Raw genomic sequence first — 27,262 nt, forward strand, 5'->3', positions numbered from 1 at the left:
CGGCTTTCCTGAACTGATTCTTCTCAAGCTCACAATTTACAGCTCTGGGTTTCACCTCAGGCCACCAGAGAACAATATTTATTCTTAAATAAAAACATTGAGCTGCATTATGTGTTCCCATTTTATTCTCTACAATAAGCTCCCTCATGAAGGTGCAACACATAAAAAAAGGAAGCTATACGCACCTGTAGTAAAATATTTATCTTACACACACACACACACACACACACACACCATGTATACATCACTTCAGGGGACATTACATTGACTTACATGCATTTCCTGGAGACTTATCCTAACTTTAACGATAACCAACACATGCCTTAACCTTAACCTTAACCTTACCCTAACCCTAATCCTAAACCTAACCAAGTCTTCACCCTAAAATTAATGATTCCCCTCATGGGGACCTCCAATTTGTCCCCATAAGGGAGGCTAGTCCCCACATGTGACTGTGTAAACAGATGTAGGTCCCCACAAGTATAGTAATGCTAGGCTACACACACACACACAGACAGACAGACTCAGACACATTCAGCGTCTTCAGATGTACGCTGGGTTATAGTGGTGGATGAAAACTTTGCATAAGAATTACTCCTGTTTGTAATGCGACATTTGGTTGGAGTATTGTAATTGGCGAATTGTTGGAAATGCTAACTAGTCTCTCATTTTTTTTTTGTCTGGTTGAGGTCAGTTTTTTGGGGGACATTTTTAGGTTTATAAAATAGTAAATACTGACGTTTGAATGTATGGAATGTTGTGACTTTGTTTTCACGGGTGCCTGCTCTGATTGGTTAGTTGGCCGGCTCTGTTGTGATTGGTTAACCACTTATGGCGCATTTCCACTACAGCACGGTTTAAGCGTGCCGTGCCCGGTCCGTTTTTGGTTGCGTTTCCACTAGGCGTAGTTCTGGCTAGCGGGTATTTTTTCATAGTTTTCAGGCTCTCCAAAATCGATGTTCTTTGCGGGCCAACAACCGGGCTGAGTATGCTAAACTAGTGAAAGAATCGCTGGCAACTACAACAAAATGAACATATTTGACTGTGATTTAATTGTAATGCACGTTTCAAAATGATGCCGAAGTAACAACATACTGAAACCGGTTAGTAAAAACCATGAATTAATGCTTTGACAAGTCTGCAGACAGACAGCAGGCGAAACACCTTTTAAAATGCGTGTTTTCTGAATGGAGATCTAAGCTAACGTTGTATATGCTCCGACCGTCCACACTCACAACAACGGCCTACAGATATAAATAAACCAGCGACTGTATTCGCCATGACACAGGCAGTCTGTGGTTTGTACTTGTTTAACTTTTGTATAGTTTCTGAACAGATATGAGGAGCTGTGAGCTTTGAGTGCTAAGAGCTAACGGCTGTGTTGTTTTGTGTTTCGCATATGAAGATGGCGTCACGGCTCCGCCTACACTGTGTTACTATAGTAACTGCCCCAGTTCCTAAACTGTAATGGAAACGCAGCATAAAGTGAGCCTGGCCTAACGAGGCCTAGCCATGCTGTACTAAGCCGAGCGAGGCCCTGCAGTGGAAAAGCGCCATTAGAGATGTCCTGCCTCTTAGCCTATAATGCACTATGTGTTGGAGCTCTAGCCAATAGATACGCGAGTGTAACATAGTGATGTCACTAAGTTCTGGACGTAAACAAAGGAGTCCAATGGATGCATTTCAGGCAGGGGGGGAGGGGAGTGTGTGGGAGAGAAACTCCCCCTGAAGGGAACACGGGGATTTGAGCCTTTGCAGACCATTTACATGCACACAAACCTATATAACACACTACATGTATAGGAAAGGGAAACTCACAAAAAGCACCGTAACAGTTCACTTTGAGTTGGGTCAAAGGTCAAAGCCATTGAGAGTGAAGGTGTGAGATTGTTTGTTTGGCATGCAGGTTGAAGTTGAAGTGTGTTGAAGCGGCACTGATAGACATGTCCACTACTGTGAGGATAGATTCCGTCACCTTAAAGTGGCTGCCTGTCTTCCACAGTGAGGATGACGCTAGTGTTCAGTCTGAGAAACGGCGATGAACTTAAGCTGCATTCCTTCTTCAAATAGTTTTCTCTGTCTTCAGCTGCTTCTTAAGGGTTTTTCCTCACTGCCTCATGGTATGTGAAGCATTCAGACTTAATTACAGGAGAGAGAAGAAGTGTCACATTGTGGTGACGACAGAGATGGATGTCAGGTTTGTTTACTACCTGTACAATCTTTAATTAAATAAGTATCAATAAGATTCTGTACGATGATACATTTGATTTGTAGTTCACTTACATCGCCATTGTGGAGGAAGAACTTGGCAACCAACAGGAATGCAAAGCTTTACAATCCTCCTTTTTTCAGTGTCACCACAGTTCACAGTTGTACAGCCATGTTTTGCATATAGTCAGCTTGCACCTCATGAATGCTTCTTTGTGGCTCCTAAATGTTTGCGTTCTCCCACTAAACTTAATACTGTAAGAGCAAGAATCAATTTATTTTATGTTGATTCTGCAACACAGGTTTGCACAACGAAATGCATCTGTAGTCTCTTTGTGTTACATAAGTTAACAACACGGAACAAAGACATTCCTCTTGTGCATTTCTTGGATATGTCTCAGGACGAATGTAAACCACAGCAACAACAATTTGTAAGTCCTCTGTTCAGACGACACTGTCAGCATACTAAAGATTCAGGAAATGATGTCATGAACTTTGAGCAACAAGTATTGTAGTATCGTAGAACATGTGGCTAGCTTTAGTCTTAGCTACTAGCTTAGCTTTAATTAGGACTCTCCTACGTTCCTCTTGGAGCAGTTACTCAGCCTTTAGTTTGATCCCAACAGTTATTTTCCCGATGTTGATGAGTGTATCTTTGATATAAAAAGATAAAGCTTAATTTAGCTACTTTGTGAGGGAACAGAGACGAGAGTAAAACAATTCTTGCCAATGTGTGGTACCAGTTATGCTAGCTAGCTTGCTCAAAAAAGCTTAATTGCATGTTCATGGACTCTGTGTTGATATATAAATGGTTTTACATGGTGTGAGCTTGTAGCCACCTCTACCTGCTGCCCTTCATCTGATACTTACACATTTTACAAGGTGGAGGAACACAGATCCACCTTCCTATTGTAGGTTTACATCCTGCTTTGATTATAGCTTGGCATTACATCTCCTGCAGCTCCTACAGTATATCAAAGAGACGTAAAAACCTCTGTAGGCTACTTGTAGTGGCATCAAGGGTTTCCTCTTGCCACTATAGAGCGGGGTTGACGACACGCAATCCAAAACAATAAGCAGCCGAAGGTTTTCAGTCAAAAAAATGTAATTTATTAACAACAAAGTATTGACTTAAATAGTCTCAAAATAACTAATCTTAAACAATATTTCGGCGATATGCTTTCCTATATAAACTAAACTATACTTTGTTTGCAGTCCAATTTGCAACACCAATCTCTGTCTGCAATTTGCGGTCGAAAAACTGTTCCGCTCCCCGTCTCATCAGGTCTCCGAGCACGCCGGCTGTCCTCAATTACCTCACTTAAATCAGGGCTGCCAACTTTGGGTACCTGGCTGGAGTGAGATTTTGATATCATGGGTTTAATTACACATATTCGCACTAAATGACTGCTATCGTGTCAGTAGCGGGACCTTAGCATATATATAAGATATATATATACAATATATACAAATACACAATATTGGACACAGACTATAAAGTTTCATTCACTAATGAAAATCAAACACATGTTTGTTTCCACTGTTTTGTCGCGATAAGCAATTCATTGACTTATCATACGATACGTTTTTGTTTTAGCTGTTTTAACTTTTAAATGCACAGTAAGGCGACCTTGGGTGTCCTGAAAGGCGCCTCGAAATAAAACGTATTATTATTATTATCATACGATAAATAAAAATTACCATTTACATGAGGATGTGACTAGCAGTTTGAAAGGATGTACTTGAATTATTATTATATATTATTATTATGTCAGTGGTCTAAAATGGTCATACAACGGTGCCGACAATATTATCGTTTATCGCAACAATTTCCGGGAAAATGAATCCAACAAAATTAATTATCGTGAGAGGCACATCACACACACACACACACACACACACACACACACACACACACACACACACACACACACACACACACACACCCACACACACACACACACACACACACACACACACACACACACACACACACACACACACACACACACACACACACACACACACACACACACACACACACACACACACAATTTCCCTTATATGGTATTGACCCCATTTCCTTGCTTTTTGACTTTTTATTTAGTTAGTCATTTTTTTTATTATATGTACCTTGCTCAAAACTTTTACTTTGTTATCATTTCTACTGGATCTTAGATCTGCGCATGCGCAAAACGGGTCGGGGATTGACCAACCGGCTCCCACTGCTCTGCTGTCTGTTAACGTTGTTAAGAGTGGGTGGGGGCGGGGACTGGGAGGGAGCGGATCGATACCGGCGGGCCAGATACTCAACATTGTAAATAACCAACCAAAAACGATCGCCGATTCATCTTGTTTTTGGCGTGAGAATAGTTTGGGCAGCGTGAGAGCGTGAGATTGAGAGTGAAAGCGTGTGTCACACGCCAGATGCGTGAGAGTTGGCAACCCTGCTTAAATACACACCGGAAGGTACACGGAAACGATTATATTTACGATATCAAATTAACAATGATTTAATCAAAACATATTCACCATGGCAATATAAATCATTTTCCATCATTAAATCATTTATCAAATTATGAAATCGAAATAATAACTTTGTGGCTCTAACAGTACTGTTTCCTCATAAACTTAGTGTTGGTTGTATTAATCCTTTTCGGTTTTCTAGACAGACGTGTTCAGCAGATCTGTCTTTACAAATATGCACCGCATGTTTAAACTGGTGTGGAGACGCCACACAACGCAGCGTCACCGCGTTAAGGATTAAGTTCTCATCACTTTCTGTTTACATAACCGGCCTCTTTTGATGACTTCATGCTGGCATTTGTCTAGCAGACACACCGATCCAAGTTTTCATTTAAACTGTTAACCCTGATAGTTAACCCTATAAACACTAAGCTTTCTGTAAGACACTTCCTCTTGTTTTCTTTACCTTTTGTTCATTGAGCTAATTAATGGCTTGATATCCAGAGAAAAACATGTTTTTGAATTGCACAGTTCTGACATCATGGTAGCTGGTTTTAAACCTGTTGGGTGTGTTTGTAGGAAAGGTAGGTACAGTGTAGTGGGGTGGATGTGTTTTATTTTGTACTCTTATTTTCATACATCTGTTTTTGATCCCACTATCACAATAATCTCCAATCTTATCAAGCTGTTTCTCTTGTACTGTATTTCCTAAAAGGGATACAATCTGACAATCCAGAATACTTCACACAATTGCAGGTACGAACTAGTACACAGTGCAGACAACAAGCATGGTATGAGTATTAAAAAAAAAAGCAGAATGAACTCAAATCAATGCATTGAAAGACTACATGTATTCCTAAATGATGAAACTATGATTATGATACAACAACTCATTAGGTAAGTGTGTGTGCATATTTACATCAGAACAAATTCGTCAGGTTTTGGACAAATATCAGACTTGATTTTGTTCCTGAACAAATGTTTGAAAACAGTTTGATAGCAGCTACAGGTGGAAATATTCTCACCGCGCTGACAGGCTCACTGGAATGACTCGATAAGACGGAGATGTTTAGCACACAGAGAGCCTGTGTGGTAAAGTGACCCCCAGCTCTCCATTATCAACCTCTAGTGTTACACATGCACGCACACACACACACACACACACACACACACACACACACACACACACACACACACACACACACACACACACACACACACACACACACACACACACACACACACACACACACACATACCATGTATACATCACTTCAGGGGACATTACATTGACTTACATGCATTTCCGGGAGACTTATCCTAACCTTAACCATAACCAACACATGCCTAACCTTTACCCTTAACCTTACCCTAATCCTAACCAAGTCTTCACCCTAAAATTAATGATTCCTCTCATGGGGACCTCCAATTTGTCCCTATAAGGCAGGGGTGCCCAACCTTTTTTTGAACCGAGAGCTACTTTTAAAGTTGCCAGTCTGCTGAGATCTACCAGTCCAAATAGGGAGGCGTAGCCATTACTGACAGCCTGCTACCAGGTCAATACACACTTCTACTTGTATAAAACTGACCTTTGTACGATGAATACTTCATAAAATACTGCAGATCCTTTATCTTACCTCTTTCTAATCTACACACATACAAGTATTTAACTGAAGTTACACAACAGTGTTGTTGATACAGAGTTGGAGTTTATTCACACGTCACTACAGTGGGTAATGTTTTCAAGAAACATTGAACAGTGCTGCCACATATGACACAGGAAAAAAAGAAAAGACTGAACCCTTTCTTTGCTATTATATAAAAATAGTGTTGCTACAAAAGTATAAATGAGGCTTACTAATAAGAAAACTCAGATCTGAAGCTACACAGGAATCTGCTGCCAAAGTGCAATAAAAAAAGACAAAATTAATAGAATCAAACCCTTTTTTTGTTGCATTTTAGTAGAGTATACAAATAAATGCCTTAAAAATAGGATGCAAGCAACACTAGTTTCTTAACCTGAATTGATAATAGACTATAATCAATTTAAACAGAACAGATCTGAATGTTTGCATTCTTATACCATTATGTACAATAATGAATAAGTTCAAACAAACTAAAACTTACAGCTGATTAATAACGGTATCTAACTTGAGTTTTTATTATATCAAAAACCTGTTGAAATTCTGTTATTTTGACTGTCCCCCAAAAGCGTGTCGGCAGCCTCCAGGAAAGCTTCTTTCACAACTTCGCCGTCTTTGAAAGACTTCATGACACGATAAGATGCTCTGGTAGCAGCCTTGCTCTTGTTGTTGGGCCTGGTGAAAATGGACTGCTGTGCATTTAGCTGTCCTTTCAGGCCCCTCCCCTTTTGGGAGCGTAGGGCAGAATTAGGAGGGAATTCCGTCTCGTAGCGTTTGTGCACTGTTTTGAAATGCCGCTCCTAAATTACCCTTCTTCGATAAAGCCACGCTCGCATTGTAGATGAGACAGATGGACTTTGAATTGGAATAGATACAAAAATAATGATCCTCCCACTCGGAGTGAAAATTATATATTTTGGGCTTTTTTGCTTCTGCCATAATTGCGGTCTTGTGTGTGCGGACTGTCACTCCTGTTGACACGGACAACGTCAGTGAAATACTGCCCAATGCCCACCAGTCACGCCCCGACACATGGGGTCTCGCCGGCCAATCATAAAGCTTTGATGCGTTCAAATGCATTATTCTGGCACAGGAAGATTATGTTACAGGACATTAACGATACAACAGAATGTTGTTGTTCTATTTTTAGATACATCTCGCGATCGACTGGGAATCTCCCCGCGATCGACCGGTCGATCGCGATCGACTGGTTGGGCACCCCTGCTATAAGGGAAGCCAGTCCCCACACGTGACTATGTAAACAGATTTAGGTCCCCACAAGTATAGTAATGCTAGACCGCACGCACGCACACACACACACACACACACACACACACACACACACACACACACACACACACACACACACACACACACACACACACGGTAAAGACGTGATGATGTATTGAGTGGGTGTATTCGGTTACCGTCTCTTTTCACAGCCCGTTGCAGAGAAACTAGATCAGTCGGCTTGTGATCCTGAAAAAACTTGGATTGATTTTTGTTTGCATTTGAAACAGGAAAGTGCTGCTTTTTTGGAGACTATTGCACAAGATCAAATGTACCATAAAAACACCCAATGTTTAATCACATCTACAGGAACTTTTGAGGGAAGAGAACACGTTATCTAGACCTCACACTGCAGGAATCGACTCATTGATTTTCAGATGGAAGAATTTAACTGGATCTTGACTTCGGTCTGAACTTACACAGAACAGATCACAGGTCCTCAGAGTGCTTCCTTGGGCTCTCACCCTTTTCTAGGTCAGTCTTCCTGCTAACACACATGCACAAGAACACCCACACATTCTACAGTACAAGTGGAATTTAGCGTCTGCAGGTTAGCTGCAAATGAATCTCTCTCAGAATCACCTGACACATTTCTGTATTGAAATGAACCCAGACAGTTTATAGAAAACAAACACGGCTCAAGTTTCACAGCTGTAGCTTCTGTGTCCGTAAGGAGGTGACTCTCTCACCTGCGGACACATTTCAAGATGGTTTAGTGGGTTTGAAGAACGTTTTTCCAAATAACTTTCTTAGGTTTTTCACCATAACTCGACAAAACAAGTGTTCTTAGTTTTTCTTTCTTTGAGTGTTTTTGTAACCAAATCGAGGGTCTACAGTTTCCTCTTGGAGACATACCGTATATGTGTTTGTTCATTATTTGTAATCAATATTTTCAAAGTCTTTAACATTTCATTAACAGTTAGTTGTCTGACGTTGCAATGTTATTTCTCTAAATTATTGGGCAAATGTTTATTTTTAAAAGATAAACAACACCAATATTTACTGTAGCTAGTGACATGGGAAAGCAAACATTTAACAACAGTTGTTTATTCAACTAATTATACCGAGACTAGCCAATGTTTAGGAGGCATATTCAAATTCAACACGATTTTCAACTTTTAAAGTAGATTATGTAACACTGCAAACATGTCTTTATATGACATAATGTGTTAAAGGTCACCTATTACACAAAATCCACTTTGTCATGTCTCTTCTACATCAACATGTGTCCCCTCTTCTTCATGTCTCTTCTACATCAACATGTGTCCCCTCTTCTTCATGTCTCTTCTACATCAACATGTGTCCCCTCTTCTTCATGTCTCTTCTACATCAACATGTGTCCCCTCTTCTCCATGTCTCTTCTACATCAACATGTGTCCCCTCTTCTTCATGTCTCTTCTACATCAACATGTGTCCCTCTTCTTCATGTCTCTTCTACATCAACATGTGTCCCCTCTTCTTCATGTCTCTTCTACATCAACATGTGTCCCCTCTTCTTCCATGTCTCTTCTACATCAACATGTGTCCCCTCTTCTTCATGTCTCTTCTACATCAACATGTTCCCCTCTTCTCATGTCTCTTCTACATCAACATGTGTCCCCTCTTCTTCATGTCTCTTCTACATCAACATGTGTCCCCTCTTCTTCATGTCTCTTCTACATCAACATGTGTCCCCTCTTCTTCATGTCTCTTCTACATCAACATGTGTCCCCTCTTCTTCATGTCTCTTCTACATCAACATGTGTCCCCTCTTCTTCATGTCTCTTCTACATCAACATGTGTCCCCTCTTCTTCATGTCTCTTCTACATCAACATGTGTCCCCTCTTCTTCATGTCTCTTCTACATCAACATGTGTCCCCTCTTCTTCATGTCTCTTCTACATCAACATGTGTCCCCTCTTCTTCATGTCTCTTCTACATCAACATGTGTCCCCTCTTCTTCATGTCTCTTCTACATCAACATGTGTCCCCTCTTCTTCATGTCTCTTCTACATCAACATGTGTCCCCTCTTCTTCATGTCTCTTCTACATCAACATGTGTCCCCTCTTCTTCATGTCTCTTCTACATCAACATGTGTCCCCTCCTTCTTCATGTCTCTTCTACATCAACATGTGTCCCCTCTTCTTCATGTCTCTTTTACATCAACATGTGTCCCCTCCTCTTCATGTCTCTTCTACATCAACATGTGTCCCCTCTTCTTCATGTCTCTTCTACATCAACATGTGTCCCCTCTTCTTCATGTCTCTTCTACATCAACATGTGTCCCCTCTTTTTCATGTCTCTTCTACATCAACATGTTGTCCCCTCTTCTTCATGTCTCTTCTACATCAACATGTGTCCCCTCTTCTTCATGTCTCTTCTACATCAACATGTGTCCCCTCTTCTTCATGTCTCTTCTACATCAACATGTGTCCCCTCTTCTTCATGTCTCTTCTACATCAACATGTGTCCCCTCTTCTTCATGTCTCTTCTACATCAACATGTGTCCCCTCTTCTTCATGTCTCTTCTACATCAACATGTGTCCCCTCTTCTTCATGTCTCTTCTACATCAACATGTGTCCCCTCTTCTCATGTCTCTTCTACATCAACATGTGTCCCCTCTTCTTCATGTCTCTTCTACATCAACATGTGTCCCCTCTTCTTCATGTCTCTTCTACATCAACATGTGTCCCCTCTTCTTCATGTCTCTTCTACATCAACATGTGTCCCCTCTGTGGAAAGAGACTCTGAAAGTTTCAGGAACAAAGATTCTCTCTCTTTTTGATCCATTTCTATAAAAACCTGTCTGAAAATGAGCCGATCAGATTTTGGCCACTTTATGATGTCATAGCCAGGGGTGCACATCACTTTTTTGCCCTGGTTCTCAAAGGAGCACCTGGAGATGTTGCTTGGTGCTCATCCTTAAAATGAAATAAACCGTAACTTTTGAGGGGGTCTTGACTTTATTTGCCAGACACACGGCACTGAACACACGTGCAGTGGTGAATACAGAACACACATGCAGAGGTGAACACAGAACACACATGCAGAGATGAACACAGAACACACATGCAGAGGTGAACACAGAACACACATGCAGAGGTGAACACAGAACACACATGCAGAGATGAACACAGAACACACATGCAGAGGTGAACACTGAACACACATGCAGAGGTGAACACTGAACACACATGCAGAGGTGAACACTGAACACACATGCAGAGGTGAACACAGAACACACATGCAGAGGTGAACACAGAACACACATGCAGAGGCGAACACAGAACACACATGCAGAGGCGAACACAAGACAACATTAGCATGACCAGTAATCCTACAAGCTGTCATCACTACCCTCCTGACTGTTCTCCTCACTGTCTTCCTCTCTGTCAGACATGGTAGCTGATGATGTAGGCCTACTACTTTCTCTCTGGTTGAGTCTGCGATTAGCTGCTGGTTTTGGGTCGAAAGTCTGTTGTCATCTTAAACAAGTGGATGTAATCAAATAAGTATGTGAACATAACCAATAACCTACCATAGCCAATAACAAATGAATGTAACTTATTTTATTTGTGTTGTTCATTCATATCTTATTTTACCTTAACATTTATTTATTTATGCATTTTATTTATTTGTATCTCTCCCGTTTTAAAGCATATTTTTGGTTACTGTCCTATAGTATGCGTTGGAATGATTTCAAACGTGTTTATCCCAATAATTATAAAGGAGTGCCTTGGAAATATGTGTTTACATAAAATTGTGACCAAACTGTTTGAACTAAGACTAAAGTTAACTATCTAAGCACTCAGAGTCCTTTACCTCACTGAGCTGTAGTATCAGCCTCAGTCTGACTGGAGAGGACTCTCCCTCCACATTATTGTAGAAACATCTTCTTCTTATATCCGTTAGCAACTAGCACCAGATTCTAATAACAACACCGGGCGGTGCGCCCTTCTCTCTCTCTCCCACGCTCACTCGCATTTTGGCTGTGAGCTGCGGGCTCCAGATAAGCCAACATCCCTCATTTTCATCACTTACAGGGCAAATGAAATGTGTAACCAGGGTTAAAAGGGTGTTACATTTACTAAATTATGAATATTGTTACATCAAGGCCGAAAATTAGGAGGAGCCCCAACGGTCAAAAATGTTTTTTTCCCTCCCAGAGCTGCCAGTGCAGCGCCTCCCCAGATCTGGCGCCCTAGGCGAACGTCTATAACGCCAGTGCTACGGGCCAACCCTGAGTTCATATGCAACTCGCAAATATCTTTCTCTCTCTCTCCTCTCTTTTCTCTTCTCTCTCTCTCTCTCCCTCTCCCTCTCCCTCTCTCAATGTTGGTACGCAAATGCGCCTTTTTTCAAATGACCCGGTGCTCTTTTTTTGGCGGAGGTGCGCATGCGGGGGGGCTCCTTATTTTCATCTAAAGTAACAGACAGAGAATCAGCACTTTGGAAACAGAGGGGATTATGGGTAATGCTGCATTGATCTGTTTGGTGTTTCAGCCAATCAGAGACAGGTTCTGTATATATCTGAGACCTGTGATATATTGATGAAAAACAGGGGACCTTTAAAACAAATGTTCCTTAAAGAGGAAATGTTTTGGTAATTGTAGGATCATATTTTGTTTTGTGCCTTGGTAGTGTTTGGGAGAACTACCAACTTTGGGATTTGAGCCTTTGCAGACCATTTACATGCACGCAAACCTATATAACAAACCAAAGGAAACGGAAACCCCCGAAACACATAATAGGGCCTCTTTAAACCTTAGTAGTTGATGCAGTTTTTTTTCGTTGGGTGGTCCTTCATTTCACTCCAAGTGGCATTAGAACAAGTCTTAACTCTAACTTGTTTCAGCTGTAAGAACATTGTGAAAGGAAGGAATACATGTAATTAAAATAAACTGATATGTATTAGATCTGTCTGGTGATAAGAAGCTCATGTTTCTGTATGAGGACCGCTTCAGGTCATCCTCTCACTCTCTGTGCAGGAATGAGAGGCATGTTAGCATAGCAGCCACACCCTCCTCAATGCTATCACAAACAGACCCTCCTCAATCCTCTCTGTCTCACACTTCGCTAAGCATTACGACATATTGACAGTAATAATAACTGCCTGAGAAGTAGCCACCTTTGGTCCTAACCTCTTACTTCTGCAGGGTCATAAACCAACTTCAAGTTTCACATCGACAGACGTGTTTTATTTACGAGCGCACACCGTCAGATACCAGAGCTGTGTGTCAGCGAGTGCAAAGCCTTTATTCAAACACTGAGGTGCGTGATGCATAGCGCACAGAATAGGTTCTTTAAGTTATGTCAAATGTTTTATGTTGCTTTCCCTGGCTCATGGCCAATATTAATTATCAAATGCATTAGAGGTATTTCCAGCATTATGGAGCTGTTGAGAGATGTGTGTGTGTGTGTGTGTGTGTGTGGTGTGTGTGTGTGTGTGTTGTGTGTGTGTGTGTGTGTGTGTGTGTGTGTGTGTGTGTGTGTGTGTGTGTGTGTGTGTGTGTGTGTGTGTGTGTGTGTGTGGTAGTGTGTGTGTGTGTGTGTGTGTGTGTGTGTGTGTGTGTGTGTGTGTGTGTGTGTGTGTGTGTGTGTGTGTGTGATGTGTGTGTGTGTGTGTGTGTGTGGTGTGTGTGTGTGTGTGTGTGTGTGGTGTGTGTGTGTGTGGGTGTGTGTGTGTGTGTGTGTGATGTGTGTGTGTGTGTGTGTGTGTGTGTGTGTGTGTGTGTGTGTGTGTGTGTGTGTGTGTGTGTGTGTGTGTGTGTGTGTGTGTGTGATCATTGTTCGACGTCATGATGGATATACATTTAATTGTGATACATTGGTGTTGTGATGGATCAAGTTTTTCTAGAAATTGGGACCACACATGACCGGTTTCAGTTATGTGTCTGAATCAGAAACAAGAACACTTCCCTCGAAATTGGATTTTGTCAAACAAATATATACTTTACATAAAGAAGTTAATGTAAACATTTGCACTTTGTAAAAAAATAGATAACAAACAATATGGACTTTATATCTAGTAGCGTTGTAATATAAATAATGACTTTGATTCTAAAAACAATAATGCTTGAACTGTAGTGCAATAATGCCAAAGTTTGACCCACTTTCGGTCAGATTTTAGACGAGAGACTGGTTGTTTTTTAAACAGCGGGTGATAATATGTTCATTTTGTACAACATCCTCACAGAGGGGCTACAGAGCGTGAACGTGAATTGAAGCTGCAGGGCTGCTGACCTTCCAATGGCACAGTAGTGTTAACTTCACCTGCTCAAGGTTCAAGGCTTGTATTGGTCATGGCTCCTAAAACAGAAAAAAATAGTGCAGATAAAGAAAAAAAGGGAAATAGTGCAATAAGAGTCTATATACAAGTGATTGGAATATGAAGTAATTTCTAAGTAGCAGCCAGATTAATGTTATGGATGTTGTTTCAGCAGTTCAGCTGTTTAGCAGTCTTATTGCCTGTGGGATGAAACTGTCTCTGAGTCTGGTGGTTTTAGTCCGGATGCGGTAACGCCTGCCAGACGGCAGCAGGCAGAACAGTTTGTGGCTGGGGTGATGGGGGTCTTTGCTAATCCTGAGGGCTTTCTTCCTGAGCCGCTGGGAGTAGAGGTCCTCCATGGATGGCAGCTCCGTCCTGGTGATGTTCTGTGCAGTTTTCACCACCCTCTGTAAAGCCTTACGGTTGAGGGCGGTGCAGCTAAAACTGCAGTGGGAAGCTCTTACTGTTCCCCTGGATCAGGAGGAATGTGGCGTGACCGCTCTGCACAGACAGTTTGGATATCTCAGAAGGAATAAGACTAAATGTTCTCCCTGATGGTTTGCAGCATTAAAAATAACTAGCCTGGATATTCTCATCAACATGGATTAAAAGATCCTTCATGATCGTTTTAATTTTTTTTTACAAATCCTTCAATTTCTGCCCTACCTGAGGTTTACAAAGAAAAGTAACTCTCTACAGCATGAACTTCCCTTTTTATATTAAAATCAAAGGGTATTACGAGCCAGTTTTAAATCCCAGATTTCATATATAGAAATGTTATTTATTGGGATAAACCCCTTGAGATGCACCATCTCGTTTTCAAGGGGGTCCCGACAACAGCAACAACTTACAGACATACATAAACAAAAAGACAAAACATGACAAACCACGTACAGTCTGTTAAGTAAAATTCAAGCAATACATACAATTATTACAATTTGTGACAGTCGAGCAGATCAGTTTCATCAATATCAGTTATAACAAGTACAGACCAGTTGAAAGTGAGATAACAATGCATGTTTAAACATACCAATGATGCAAGAGATCTAATAGCAGCAGGTAAAGTATTCCAGTCAGTTGGGGCTTTGAACATGAACGCTCTTCTGCCAATCCATTTCTTTGCAGAGGGGACAGAGAAATACATCTGAACAGAATGTCTAACTTGATAATTTGGTGAGTAGGGTACAAAATACTGCTTTAAATAAGGCGGATAGTTAAGATAAATGCATTTAAATATCAGCTGAAGCCAATGCGTGTCTTCTTACATTTAAAGAAGGCCATTTAAGTTGGTTATACATTGTGCAGTGAAGTGTACGAAAAGGACATCAGAAGGGAACGAGTGAGACTGAGCTTGGTTTCAGGATTTGTGCAAAGCAGCATTGAAACAACTCATGCAGCTTTACAGTGTAAGTGCTGCTGCTGTAATTAAAAACAGAAACATTGAGAAGCTTCGGCGATATTAATGTAATATCATTTTCAGGAATATTTGTGCATTTAAACGTATATAGGCAAGTTAAGAGTAAGAGTGGCTTTAGCATGTGATTGGCTGAAAGATGGCATTATGGCGTACTGTGTGAAAGGACATGACATTCACACACCTGATTGTGAGTTGCAGATTTGACAGAAATATAAATCAGTAAACGAAACACATACCTATAAGATTGACTGCATTTGAAGGGACAGATGGGCCGCGGGCCAGAGGAGCATCTGCATTCCTAGATTTAGTTTTTATGACGCAAAGGTCAGGCTGACACACACACACGCACACACACGCACACACACACACACAGGCCTGACATAAAGCCAAACAACTTGTCTGTCACGAACGAAAAAGTGGCGCCAAACTTAATTCCTGACTCTACTCTGTCTGCAGCATCAGAAGGAAAGAAAGTGTTTTTTTAACAACCAGTTTGTACCAGGTGGCGTGTGGTGCAGTGGGTTGTGCGTTGGTGTTCGGATCAGGGGGCACAGGTTCAAACCCCACTGCAGCAGCATGTCGTTGTGTCCCTGAGACACTTCACTCCAAATTGCTGGATTGTCTACAGTATTGAGTCTGTAAGTCGCTTTGGATAGAAGCGTCTAACAAGTGAAATGTCATGTACCAGTGCATCACAGGAGTGTCAATCTAGACGAGGCAAACATAATGAATGCTCGCTGGTAATGTGTCAGCAGACAGACTGCTATTTGCACAGTGAGAGTAACGAGCACACACAGAAGGCCGCTCACTATGTGTGTCAGATAACAGGTAATGTAACAACTGTGTGACTTCTCTCTGTTGCCACATATCTGTTGCCGATAAAAGACGTGTGTTGGGCTCAGATTCATGCGTCGCTGCAGCGACTTAGAGCAGAATGACAAGAGGAGATCTTAGCACGCCAAGAAGGGATTAAACACCTCCAATGTCTTTCTGCGCTTTAGCTCCTCAGTGGTTGCACTTTGTAGCTTTCCCCTTTCGACATGAGAATGCAATGCTGCCGGGATGATGCATTTTTGTAGGCCGACCCTGAAGTTAGCGTTGCCCTGGTTCCCACGACAAAAAGGCCAAGGATATCTTACCATTAGGTTTAAGAATATTGCAGAAAATAAACTTTGTGGCAAACACATGTATATGAAACTTGTATGCAATGTGATCTTCACAAATAAACACCACTTAATGATTTTAAAGCAGGCTGGATATTTACTGTGTTATTTTATGTTGTCCAAGAAAATGTGGATACATGTTTAACTTGTGTTCAACACAGACTTACCTTTAAGGCCCGGACTGATTTTGGCCGCCGATGAGCGTGGACACGCCCTACTCAGATTGGTGTGTCCGCACCGTTGTGTCTTTTCAGCCGTGCTGACACCTTTTCGGCCGACTGCCCACCGATTCAACATGTCGAATCGGTGGGCAGTCGGCCAAAGGCTGTCGGTCAAATAAATCACTCTGATTGGCTGTTCAGCTAGCGAATCAGTGCATGAGAAGCGAAACGGAAGTGAGGGACCCAAACAAACTATTAAGAAGGAGATTTCATTGAACTCCAGCTCTCGACTCAGGTTCGGGAAAGCCCCGTGAGCTTCTCGCTGTAGAGTGGAAATTGAACGCACACGCTATTTGTTGTTTGTTTATATCACGCAGTCTGTTCTTCTTCTCTCGGTCATCACGCAGTCTGTCTTCCGGTTGCCTTTTGAATGACGAATACACACTTCCGCCGCCTGCTGGTAAGGAGAGTTATTGCCACTCACGCATGCGCAGTTCGTACGTGCTTCTTGGCAGCCGGCTGAAGTCTTTGCGGTGTGTTCCAGTGCGACACATGGCCAAGACGCAGAGACGTGAGGCGACACAACAGTCGGGGGTCCGTCTGTGTGAGTTCTTTGGTGTCAGCTTGGTGTGTCCGGGCCTTTAGACACCTAACCAAAAAAACATTGACTTTGAAGGAACAGGAGGAGCAGACATGCAATTTCCAGGTTTAAGGTTTATTCCTACAACATTCAATGCTTTTCTGCAAGCTGGCTCCATTATACATATTTGTATATTTGTATAATTATATTTTTGTATTCAGGATTGTTGGAAACGTTATTTCGATCTCTCTGTCTGTACACACAAACTGAAAGATTGACATTTAAGTTGACTTTGACTTTGATAAAGGAATTGTTCCCCCATGTTGTTGAGGAGGGACTTGACTGTCTCCCTGAGGCATGAGCTTAAACAACTTTTGAACTTGATATAATTTGTTTGCTGCAGGCACAGGTGAATGTGAGGCATTGTACGTATACTTGAGAATTTGAGGGACTTGCCGTTCTGGAACAATTATCCGCTTATAGCAGGGGTGCCCAACCTTTTTTGAACCGAGAGCTACTTTTAAAGTCGCCAGTCTGCCGAGATCTACCAGTCCAAATAGAGAGGCGTAGCCATTACTGACAGCCTACTACCAGGTCAATACACACTTCTACTTGAATAAAACTGACCTTTGTACGATTAATACTTCATAAAATACTGCAGATCCTTTATCTTACCTCTTTCTAATCTACACACATACAAGTATTTAACTGAAGTTACACAACAGTGTTGTTGATACAGAGTTGGAGTTTATCCACACGTCACATGGTGGTCATGTTTTCAAGAAGCATTGAACAGTGCTGCCACATATGACACAGGAAGAAAATAAAAGACTCTGAACCCTTTCTTTGCCATTATATAAAAATAGTGTTGCTACAGAAGTATAAATGAGGCTTACTAATAAGACAACTCAGATCTGAAGCTACACAGGAATCTGCTGCCAAAATGCAATTTAAAAAAAAGACAAAATTAATAGAATCAAACCTTTTTTTTTTTGTTGCATTTTAGTAGAATATAAAAATAAATGCCTTTTTTAAAATAGGATGCAAGCAACACTAGTTTCTTAACTGAATTGACAATAGACTATAATCAATTTAAACAGAACAGATCTTAATGTTTGCATTCTTATACCATTTTGTACAATAATTATAATGAATAAGTTCAAACAAACTAAAACTTACAGCAGATTAATAACGATATCTAACTTGAGTTTTTATTATATCAAAAACCTTTTGAAATTCTTCTGTTATTTTTACTGTCCCCCAAAAGCGCGTCGGCAGCCTCCAGGAATGCTTCTTTCACAACTTCGCCATCTTTGAAAGACTTCATGTGTTTCTCAAGAACGTGACTGACACGATAAGATGCTCTGGTAGCAGCCTTGCTCTTGTTGTTGGGCCTGGTGAAAATGGACTGCTGTGCATTTAGCTGTCCTTTCAGGCCCCTCCCCTTTGGGAGCGTAGGGCAGAATTATGAGGGAATTCCGTCTCGTAGCGTTTGTGCACTGTTTTGAAATGCCGCTCCTAAATTACCCTTCTTCGATAAAGCCACGCTCGCATTGCAGATGAGACAGATGGACTTTGAATTGGAATAGATACAAAAATAATCATCCTCCCACTCCGAGTGAAAATGATATATTTGGTGCTTTTTTGCTTCTGCCATTGCGGTCTTGTGTGTGTACGGACTGTCACTCCTGTTGACACGGACAACGTCAGCGAACGTTGCCCACTGCCACGTCACGTCAGCCCACTGAGTGCCCACAAGCCACAAGCCACGCCCCGACACATGGGGTCACGCCGGCCAATCACAAAGCTTTGATGCGTTCAAGTGCATTATTCTGGCACAGGAAGATTATGTTACAGGACATTAACGATAAAACTGAATATTGTTGTTCTATTTTTAGACACATCTTGCGATCGACTGGGAATCTCCCCGCGATCGACCGGTCGATCGCGATCGACTGGTTGGGCACCCCTGGCTTATAGTATGATATTTAATTGTTTTGTCAGAGGATCATAGAAGGCCTTAGGTGATCTCTGATCTTTTCATGTTGGCAGCTGTGTGACAGGAGGCTGAGAAGGAGAGTGATTTGTTGTCATTACTTCTTGAATTCTTGCTGTAAGAACAGTCGCAGAACTTGAAAGATGACATTATCACACTGACTTATGAAGGATATTTGTGTAATCTGTAAATCTGTGTGCAAAAATGAAAATGCATTCTACAAAAACACTTTGAACACACACTGGTTTTGGCGTTTTATTATGTTGACCGTTTGCTGCATTACACATTTGTCCTTATCTGTTAATATGTCAAACCTGTGACCTTTGTCATTGGTGACATTGGTGGTCATTGCATTTTTCAGTCTTTCCCAACTCATAATTTCTTCATCAGACACTGGGAACACTGGGAACACTGTTAGCAATGTAGACAAACTGAAACATGTATTCTGGAGCTAACAGATTAAAGGCATTATAATGTTAATAAAAGACAAATGTTTTGACGCTATATTTGTGAGACTTTAAAGACGAAGCACCTGGAGTCAAATGATTCTAAACAACATTATTTTCCTTGAAATTTCAATATACTTTAAGTATGAGGAGGAGGCAGAAACTAACTCGATCTGTCTTCTTCCAGGAGGAGGAGGAGGTGGTGTTGGTTGAGGAAGACAATGAGGAAGAGGAAGAGGAAGAAGAAGAAGAGGAGGAGAGAGTGGAAATAGACGAGGTGGAAATCATCAACGTGGTGCACTCGGCGCCGCCGGTGATAAAGACCCGCAGGATGGAGGTGAGGACGGAGGTGAGGGAAATGCCCACGGAGACGAAGATGGACACGCGTTACTTCGGAGAGCTGCTGGCCGAGGTCTACAGGAAGAACTGCGACATCCACTCCTGCATCTCCGAGCACGTGTCCAAGATCCGCGGACAGTGAGTGCATTTCAGACGTTCATCTGTTCGCATTAGGGTTTATAAGACAACATATATCATTGTCTGTTTTATTCTCAATGTAAAAGGATGTCCTCATGGCCAATTCATCTTAACCTTGGAGTGTCTTCTAGGGAAGTTCCTGAAAAGCTATTGATTCAAAGATGTATTGTCATATGCACATAAGCTACAGTGTAGAAATGGCAATGCAATTCTTCTGACCTGAGCTCCTCCAACAATGCAACATATATAATTAAATACAACACAAATAAAAAATAGTACAAGAAGTCTATATACATGTAAATATTGAGACATGCTTCAATGTCTTGATCTTTGAGTTCTATAGGGTTTATAATAGGAAATGTATCGACAATTTTATTTTTAAAGTTAGTGATCCACATCAAATACAATTCGACAACATATCTTACTTTTTCAGACATCACACAGATTCGGTGCAACGCGTCACAAATCCTGCTATCAAACATTTACCGGCTAGCTTCGGTTTATTTTCCCTCTCTGTAAGCATGAACATGAATGCATCATTCAGATGTTCCTGAGTTCATACAATTGAAGAGGAGGGTTTTAGTTCAAAGTGCTGGGTTTGTTAATATTCAAATGTGATGTTATAAAGTGCAGTGACCATCAACTGGCGGCCCGCGGGCCAAATCTGGCACGCCAGACATTCTCATCCGGCACGCGCTGGCGGAGTGGTTAGTGCGATGTAACATGACAAACTCACTTTTTCAGTGCCTGTGATCATACATTCAGACAGAGGGTGAATACAGGTATATTCAGACAGACAGTATGAGAAGTATAAAGTATTATTATAGCAAGTAAATCAAGCAAACTTGTTCTAGTAGAATACCGAAACACACACAAGTATGAACCTGAGAACACGTAGGATATGTCCCCTTTAAAACACCAATATCATCTACAAAATATTGCTTAATTATATCCTGTATATGTAGATATCAAGATACATGGTCAGACATGCATTTCAATGATTAAACATCAGACTTTGCTGTAGGAAGCAACTCAATTGACAACAGGATGTAATTAAAAAAGGACCCCGCACGATTCGAATTAACTAACTAAATAAATGCAGATAAATTATGGCTTCCAGTAACTGCTAGAATCCACTTCAAAACAATGATACACCCGCACTGCGAGGGCGACCCAAGTTCCCATCAGCAAAAACACGTGGGTTTGCTGTCCTGGCTCCAAGATGGTGGAATGAGCTCCCCATTGACATCAAGACAGCAGATAGCTTACACACCTTCCGGCGCAGACTGAAAACTCATCTCTTTCGACTCCACTTCGAGCGTTAGAACTATTAACAAAGCACTTATATACTAATAAAGGACTGGCTTATCTAAAGCCAGTTGAGTAGCACTTGAAATGTTTGGCTCTATGAAGCCTGATGTACTTATATGATTCTGTTTTCTTCAAGGTTGTATCTTCTTGGTCGAATGTACTTATTGTAAGTCGCTTTGGATAAAAGCGTCAGCTAAATGTAATGTAATGAAACTAAATGAACATACACTCAATATGCATTTGTCACTTTAGTTCGTAGATATGGCGTTCCTCATCGACACTGACAGGTTCACAGGTATTTCTCATAAAGCTTTATCATCTTCACAATCTGATCGTATCAAGTTGCAGGAAGGTTGGTAGAGTTCTGAGAACAGCCGTGGGATAGTTTTTATTGGAGGTAGCTGCTTGACTTGGTGTAATTATCAGCATGCTGGAACAGGTGGAGGCAGAGTTTCGGTCGAGTTAATCCTTGTGTTGAACTCAAACTGCTCCTGCAGACACCACAGGGACCTTTGACGAAAAGAAAATATCAAAAATAAAGAAACTCAGGCAAGGCAAGTTTATTTATATAGCACTTTTCAACACACGGCAATTCAAAGTGCTTTACAAAAAATGAAAGACATTAAGAAAATGGCATTTAAAATCAGTCATTAAAAAGAAAAGCTAATAAAATAAACATTTATTATCTGGGAATATCTGGGAAAACTTTGACTTTTAGTTGAGCCACTCAAAATGTTGATCTTGCTGTATTATTGTTGTTTTATTGTTGTATTGTTTTAAGTGTCGGACCCCAGGAAGAGAGCAAAAGCTAATGGGGATCCTTAATAAACATAAACATAAAATGACTTGCAGCAAACAAAAAATAAAGCCAACTAAGTTTGTTAATACAACACTTTTCAACGACAAGGCAATCCAGTGCTTTACAAAGCACATTAAAAGCATACAGACATAATGCACAAGAAATGCATTATACATTGAAAAGTGAAATAAAAACAGTCTTAAATATAAGACAAATCAAGAATGAAAGTTACAGAAGTTAAGAAATGAATCATTATTTTACTTGATCGTTACTCCAAAGAAAATGAACCCTAAAGTTACGTTTTATTCATTTGTTATCGACACTGGTTACATCACCTGCAATACATTACATTACAGTCATTTGTTAGACGCTTTTATCCAAAGCGACTTACATTCAGTACTGTGCACAATCCCCACAGGAGCACCTTGGGGTGAAGAGTCTCAGGGACACAACGACATGCTGACTGCAGTGGGACTCGAACTTGGTACCCCCTGATTCGAAGTCCAGCACACTACCCACTGAGCCACAGCCACAAAATACAAATAGTTCACCACCTGCTGCCTACGTTTTAGTCACATTAGTGGATTCACCCCCATTCTACGGACATGTTTGTCTTCACTATGATGAAATGCAAACACACACACAGTCATGCTGTCCTCCTCATTGTTTGTCTTTCCTGTGTGTGTGTTACAGGAAACACCACCTGGATCCCAGCAATGACTACAAGGTGAGAATAATCAAGATTGAAAGGCTTCTTGAAAATGAGGCAGGTTGTTTTAAGGTATTCTTTTTGATAAACACAGCAAGAAGAAATCTTAACCTCCTTCAGTCGAAATGTATATTTTCTTACAATAATTGAACTGTGATCACATGCAATTTAAGGGACCAATCGTATTCAAAAGTACAATTTCAAGTAATACTGACATATTTTTGGAATCAAATCAAAGTGAGAGGATTTCCTTCATCTTTTATTTTCCATAGGGTGTGTTATTCCTTTGTTTCTATTATATCTGTGTGTGTTCAGGTGGAAAAAGAGGAGGTGGAGGCTCTGCTTCCCAAAGGAGCTTCTGAACTGACCAGACAACAAATCCGCTACCTGCTGCAGGTCAGTTTTTAACATGCAACGTAATAAAATCAAAGTATAGCACACTTCCCCATTGAACAGAATATATCATACTGTAATGAAACACATCTATTTATCTGCAATGGTTGGTTTACTTGCACGTCAGATGAAATGCCTCCCTACTGTTAACTCGTGTGTGTGTGTGTAGACTCGTCTCACTGCAGATAAGAGCATGCGTCTGCTGCTCTCCACCTTCAGCAGTCTGAGAGAGGAGCTGCTCCACATGACGGAGGACATGATGGTAAGAAGTGAAGCATTTCATTCAGGTGATAAAACTCCTCCCTTAGTTCAGATCTCCATGGAGACAGTGGGAAAATACAAAGGTGTCAGCAGCATCACATCCATGAGGTCATGTGATCTGCTCCGCCAACATTAATGACATAATGGTTGACACAACCTCAAAGAAATACCAACAAGTCAAGACTTAAGAAATGATAGTATAGTGAAAACAAGTTATTTCTGCTGGTCAGATTGTGGGGAATGAATGTAATTGCAGTAGTTTAAATACAAATAAAAACTCCTATATGTGCAAAGTATCTTATTAAATCAATTCTTATTAAATCCATTCCTAAAAAGTAAGTTATAACTGTAGCTTTCAAAAAATTAATCAAAGGAAAAATTACAAGAACTACCTTCATTAAATGTTCTTAATCACTTTCTTTAATAACCCCACCAACCCGACATAATCAGAGATACACAATCACGAGAGTATCTGAGAGGAATGCACGGGAAAAATGATTGATGTTTTTCTTTTGCGTGTTCAGCGTCTGGAGAGTGAGAAGGAGGGTCTGGAGAGAGATCTGAGCTTCAAATCGGACCAGGCTCTTCAGTATGACTCGCTGCTGGAAGCCGTCAGAGACAACAACAGACAGCTACAGGTACACAGAACGCCCCCTGTGTTGTTAACTACACAGTTTATTTGCAAATTAAAAAAGTTACATAAAATGCAGGTAAGTTAGAAACCCACAGCAGGTTTATTTCAAACAAACTCATTATTATTAATTAACATATCTACTGACATTGTAAATTATCAATCAATCAATCAATGTTTATTTATATAGCCCAATATCACACATGTTACATTTGTCTCAGTGGTCTTCACAGTGTGTACAGAATATCAGTATGACAATACGACACCCTCTGTCCTTAGACCCTCTGTCCTTAGACCCTCTGTCCTTAGACCCTCACATCGTACAAGGAAAAACTTCCAGAGAAAACCCACAGTTTAAAGGGAACATGGGAGAAACCTCAGGGAGAGCAACAGAGGAGGGATCCCTCTCCCAGGACGGACAGACGTGCAATAGATGCCGTGTGTAAATCGAAGAGATAATACATTTACAACATAGGTAGACCGAATGTTTGGAAATGCATGTGTCTGTAATAAGAAGATGAATCCACGAGGATATCAACAATCCTGTGGGAGCCATCAGGGAAGTAGTATGATGAGAGTCAGGCAGGACCGCAGAGCCACGACTCGAAGTCCAGGACTCAGATCACGACTCGGGATCCCAGCGTAGATAGACACCAAAAGGAAATGTGGGGAAGCTGGGTTATTGGGAACATGAGAGTACACAGGTATAGACAGAGAGAAGGAAGAAGTCCCCTGACAAACTAAGCCTATATCAGCAAAACTAGGGGCTGAATCTAATCAGCCCTAACTATAAGCTTTATCAAAAAGGAAGGTCTTAAGCGCACTCTAAAAAACGGATAGGGTGTCTGCCGCCCGAACACAAACTGGAAGCTGATTCCACAAAAGTGGAGCTTGATAAGAAAAGGCTCGATTATAATTAGCTGTTCATAGTTAAAAATAGTACAATGTTATAGTACAATCATATTTATTGTCTATGTTTATCTAAAGTTTAGCTCTATATACTGTATATATACCTTATTTGGTCTACTACTAATTGGTACTTTTTAAAATGTTTTTTTGCATGCTAAGTGTTTTCTTTTGCAGAAACTGATGAGCACATATTTGGTAAAAAACTGATTTAAAGATGTGCTTTTGCACGATTATTTATATGGAAACATCATTTTAGGGATCAGTCAAATCAAAATATCTATTTGACTACAAAATCGTGCACAGTAGAATTCAAATGTATCTGAGGAGAGCTCTGTAGGTATCCCACTGCTGATATTTGAATCTCTGTGTGTGTGTGTGTGTGTGTTCCCTCTCCATCAGCTGTCTCTGAAGGAGACCAGCTCCACACAGCGCTCCCTGGAGAGTCAGCTCATGAGCACCAAGAGCAGCGACTCCAGCCGCGACTTCAGACTGAAAGAGATGGAGGGCAGGATGAGGGCGATGGAGAAGGAGAACGAGATGCTCCGACAGAAGGTAACACACCACCTTAGTTTATTTGTTTATAGTGTCGTGGACAGTCCCCATTGCTCAACTGTCACAATACAACTGTAAATGGGGCAGCTTTAGTCAACATTGCTAATTTCCAGCTGGCCAGATGATAATAGATACCTTTAAAATCACAATACCTGTTTTCATCATGTCCTCAAAATACCCAGTGGACGAAATGCAGCTGTTGTGATTCAAGCTTAGACGCTGCAGAACAGTGAGAGAAAAGCTCGTGACACTCATGTTGGTGCGCCTGCTCTATCTGCTGCTTTGATCAGTGACTGCGGCGACATGTAGATTCACAGGCCAGCTTTTTTTCCCTTCGTAAATCAATCAAGTGTGGATTCTGACACAGGTTGATGCATGTCTGCTAAAGAAAACGATTAAAGGTACATGAATTCAGGTTAGTCAGTTGTGGTTTGTAGGCTTATCTTCACACTCGGCTCCTCCTCGCCCGTGGGGGAAGGCCCATTTCACTCCTTCTTCAGATGGGTATTGCTTTTATGTGTTTCTTTCGATGCTGTGTTTAATGCATGCTTAAGTTCTCACACCTGGTCACTTTGTTTTAATAAAGGTTGACACCAAGAATAGTTACAAACACAGAAAGATGAGCTATAGGCGCTTTCACACCGCAGTACTTTTCCCACAAAGGTTCATGAGAACTTAGTTGTATGAAGTATAAGGAATTAAAAGCAGTATTCATTCCAGGTTAATGAGGATAAAACAAGGTGTTTGTTACTGATAGAGATAGAATAAAAGATAATATATAATATAAATGTAGCTAGTTGAGTTCATTGCTTTGAAACTAGAATAATAATGTTGAATTCACCTATGAGATTTAAAGCAATATCTTAAAGTGATTAACAAATATAAAACTGTATTATGAACAGAAAGTCTCTATTCATTTGTTTTGGATTGTTTTTAAAATGTATGACATTTAGTATTGACTATTTCACTTTCATTTAATGTACAAAATAATGAATGTTAAACAGTCATTGTAGTAAGCTAAGCACCATTTCTGTCACAAAATGTTTTTTTATTGTTTTGATAACATTTTGTATCCGTGCGTTTGGTTGTTTAATACAAAAATGATAACGTTACGGAGGAGATCAGAATAAATGAGGGGGATATAAAGATAAAAACGTAGAGCCAGGCAGTGATTTCTTGTGGTTCCTGTGTGTGTCCTGCAGCTGGCGGGGCAGGCGAGCAGCTCCACCCTGCACGTGAAGACGGAGGAGTTATCCCGTCAGTACAAAGAGCAGCTGAGCGCCATGAGAGACGAGAAGGACCAGGAGATCCAGAGGCTGCGGGTGAGAAGACAACAACTAACAAGAGACTGGTTTAGATATCCCTGACTCGATATTATACTAGATATTCATAGTGACATCTTCAAGTCATCCTGTAAATCTGTTTAATACTTACATTTCTTTTCAACCAATGGCATTAGAACTGCTGCACTCATTAGCATATTAGCATGCTAACACACTGAAGAGGGCTAACGTGGTAAACAATATACCAGCTAACATCATCATCATGTGGAGGTTTTTGCTTTAAAGACAGTGTGTGTGTGTGTGTGTGTGTGTGTGTGT

The 27,262-nt window shown here is 40.9% G+C and overlaps 1 protein-coding gene across 1 annotated transcript in view; it reads left to right on the forward strand.

The window, feature by feature from the left end:
• The window catches only part of pof1b (POF1B actin binding protein), a 40,816-nt gene that overhangs the window by 7,207 nt on the left and 6,347 nt on the right, over positions 1–27,262 (forward strand). The window contains exons 3-9 of the mRNA XM_034200770.1: positions 19,807–20,096; positions 22,900–22,933; positions 23,231–23,311; positions 23,478–23,570; positions 24,094–24,207; positions 25,509–25,661; positions 26,864–26,983. Of these exons, the coding sequence (XP_034056661.1) occupies positions 19,807–20,096; positions 22,900–22,933; positions 23,231–23,311; positions 23,478–23,570; positions 24,094–24,207; positions 25,509–25,661; positions 26,864–26,983 (885 nt within the window). The remainder of the gene's footprint in view (positions 1–19,806; positions 20,097–22,899; positions 22,934–23,230; positions 23,312–23,477; positions 23,571–24,093; positions 24,208–25,508; positions 25,662–26,863; positions 26,984–27,262) is intronic.

Source organism: Gymnodraco acuticeps, unplaced genomic scaffold (assembly GCF_902827175.1).
Source record: "Gymnodraco acuticeps unplaced genomic scaffold, fGymAcu1.1, whole genome shotgun sequence".
NCBI lineage: Eukaryota > Metazoa > Chordata > Actinopteri > Perciformes > Bathydraconidae > Gymnodraco > Gymnodraco acuticeps.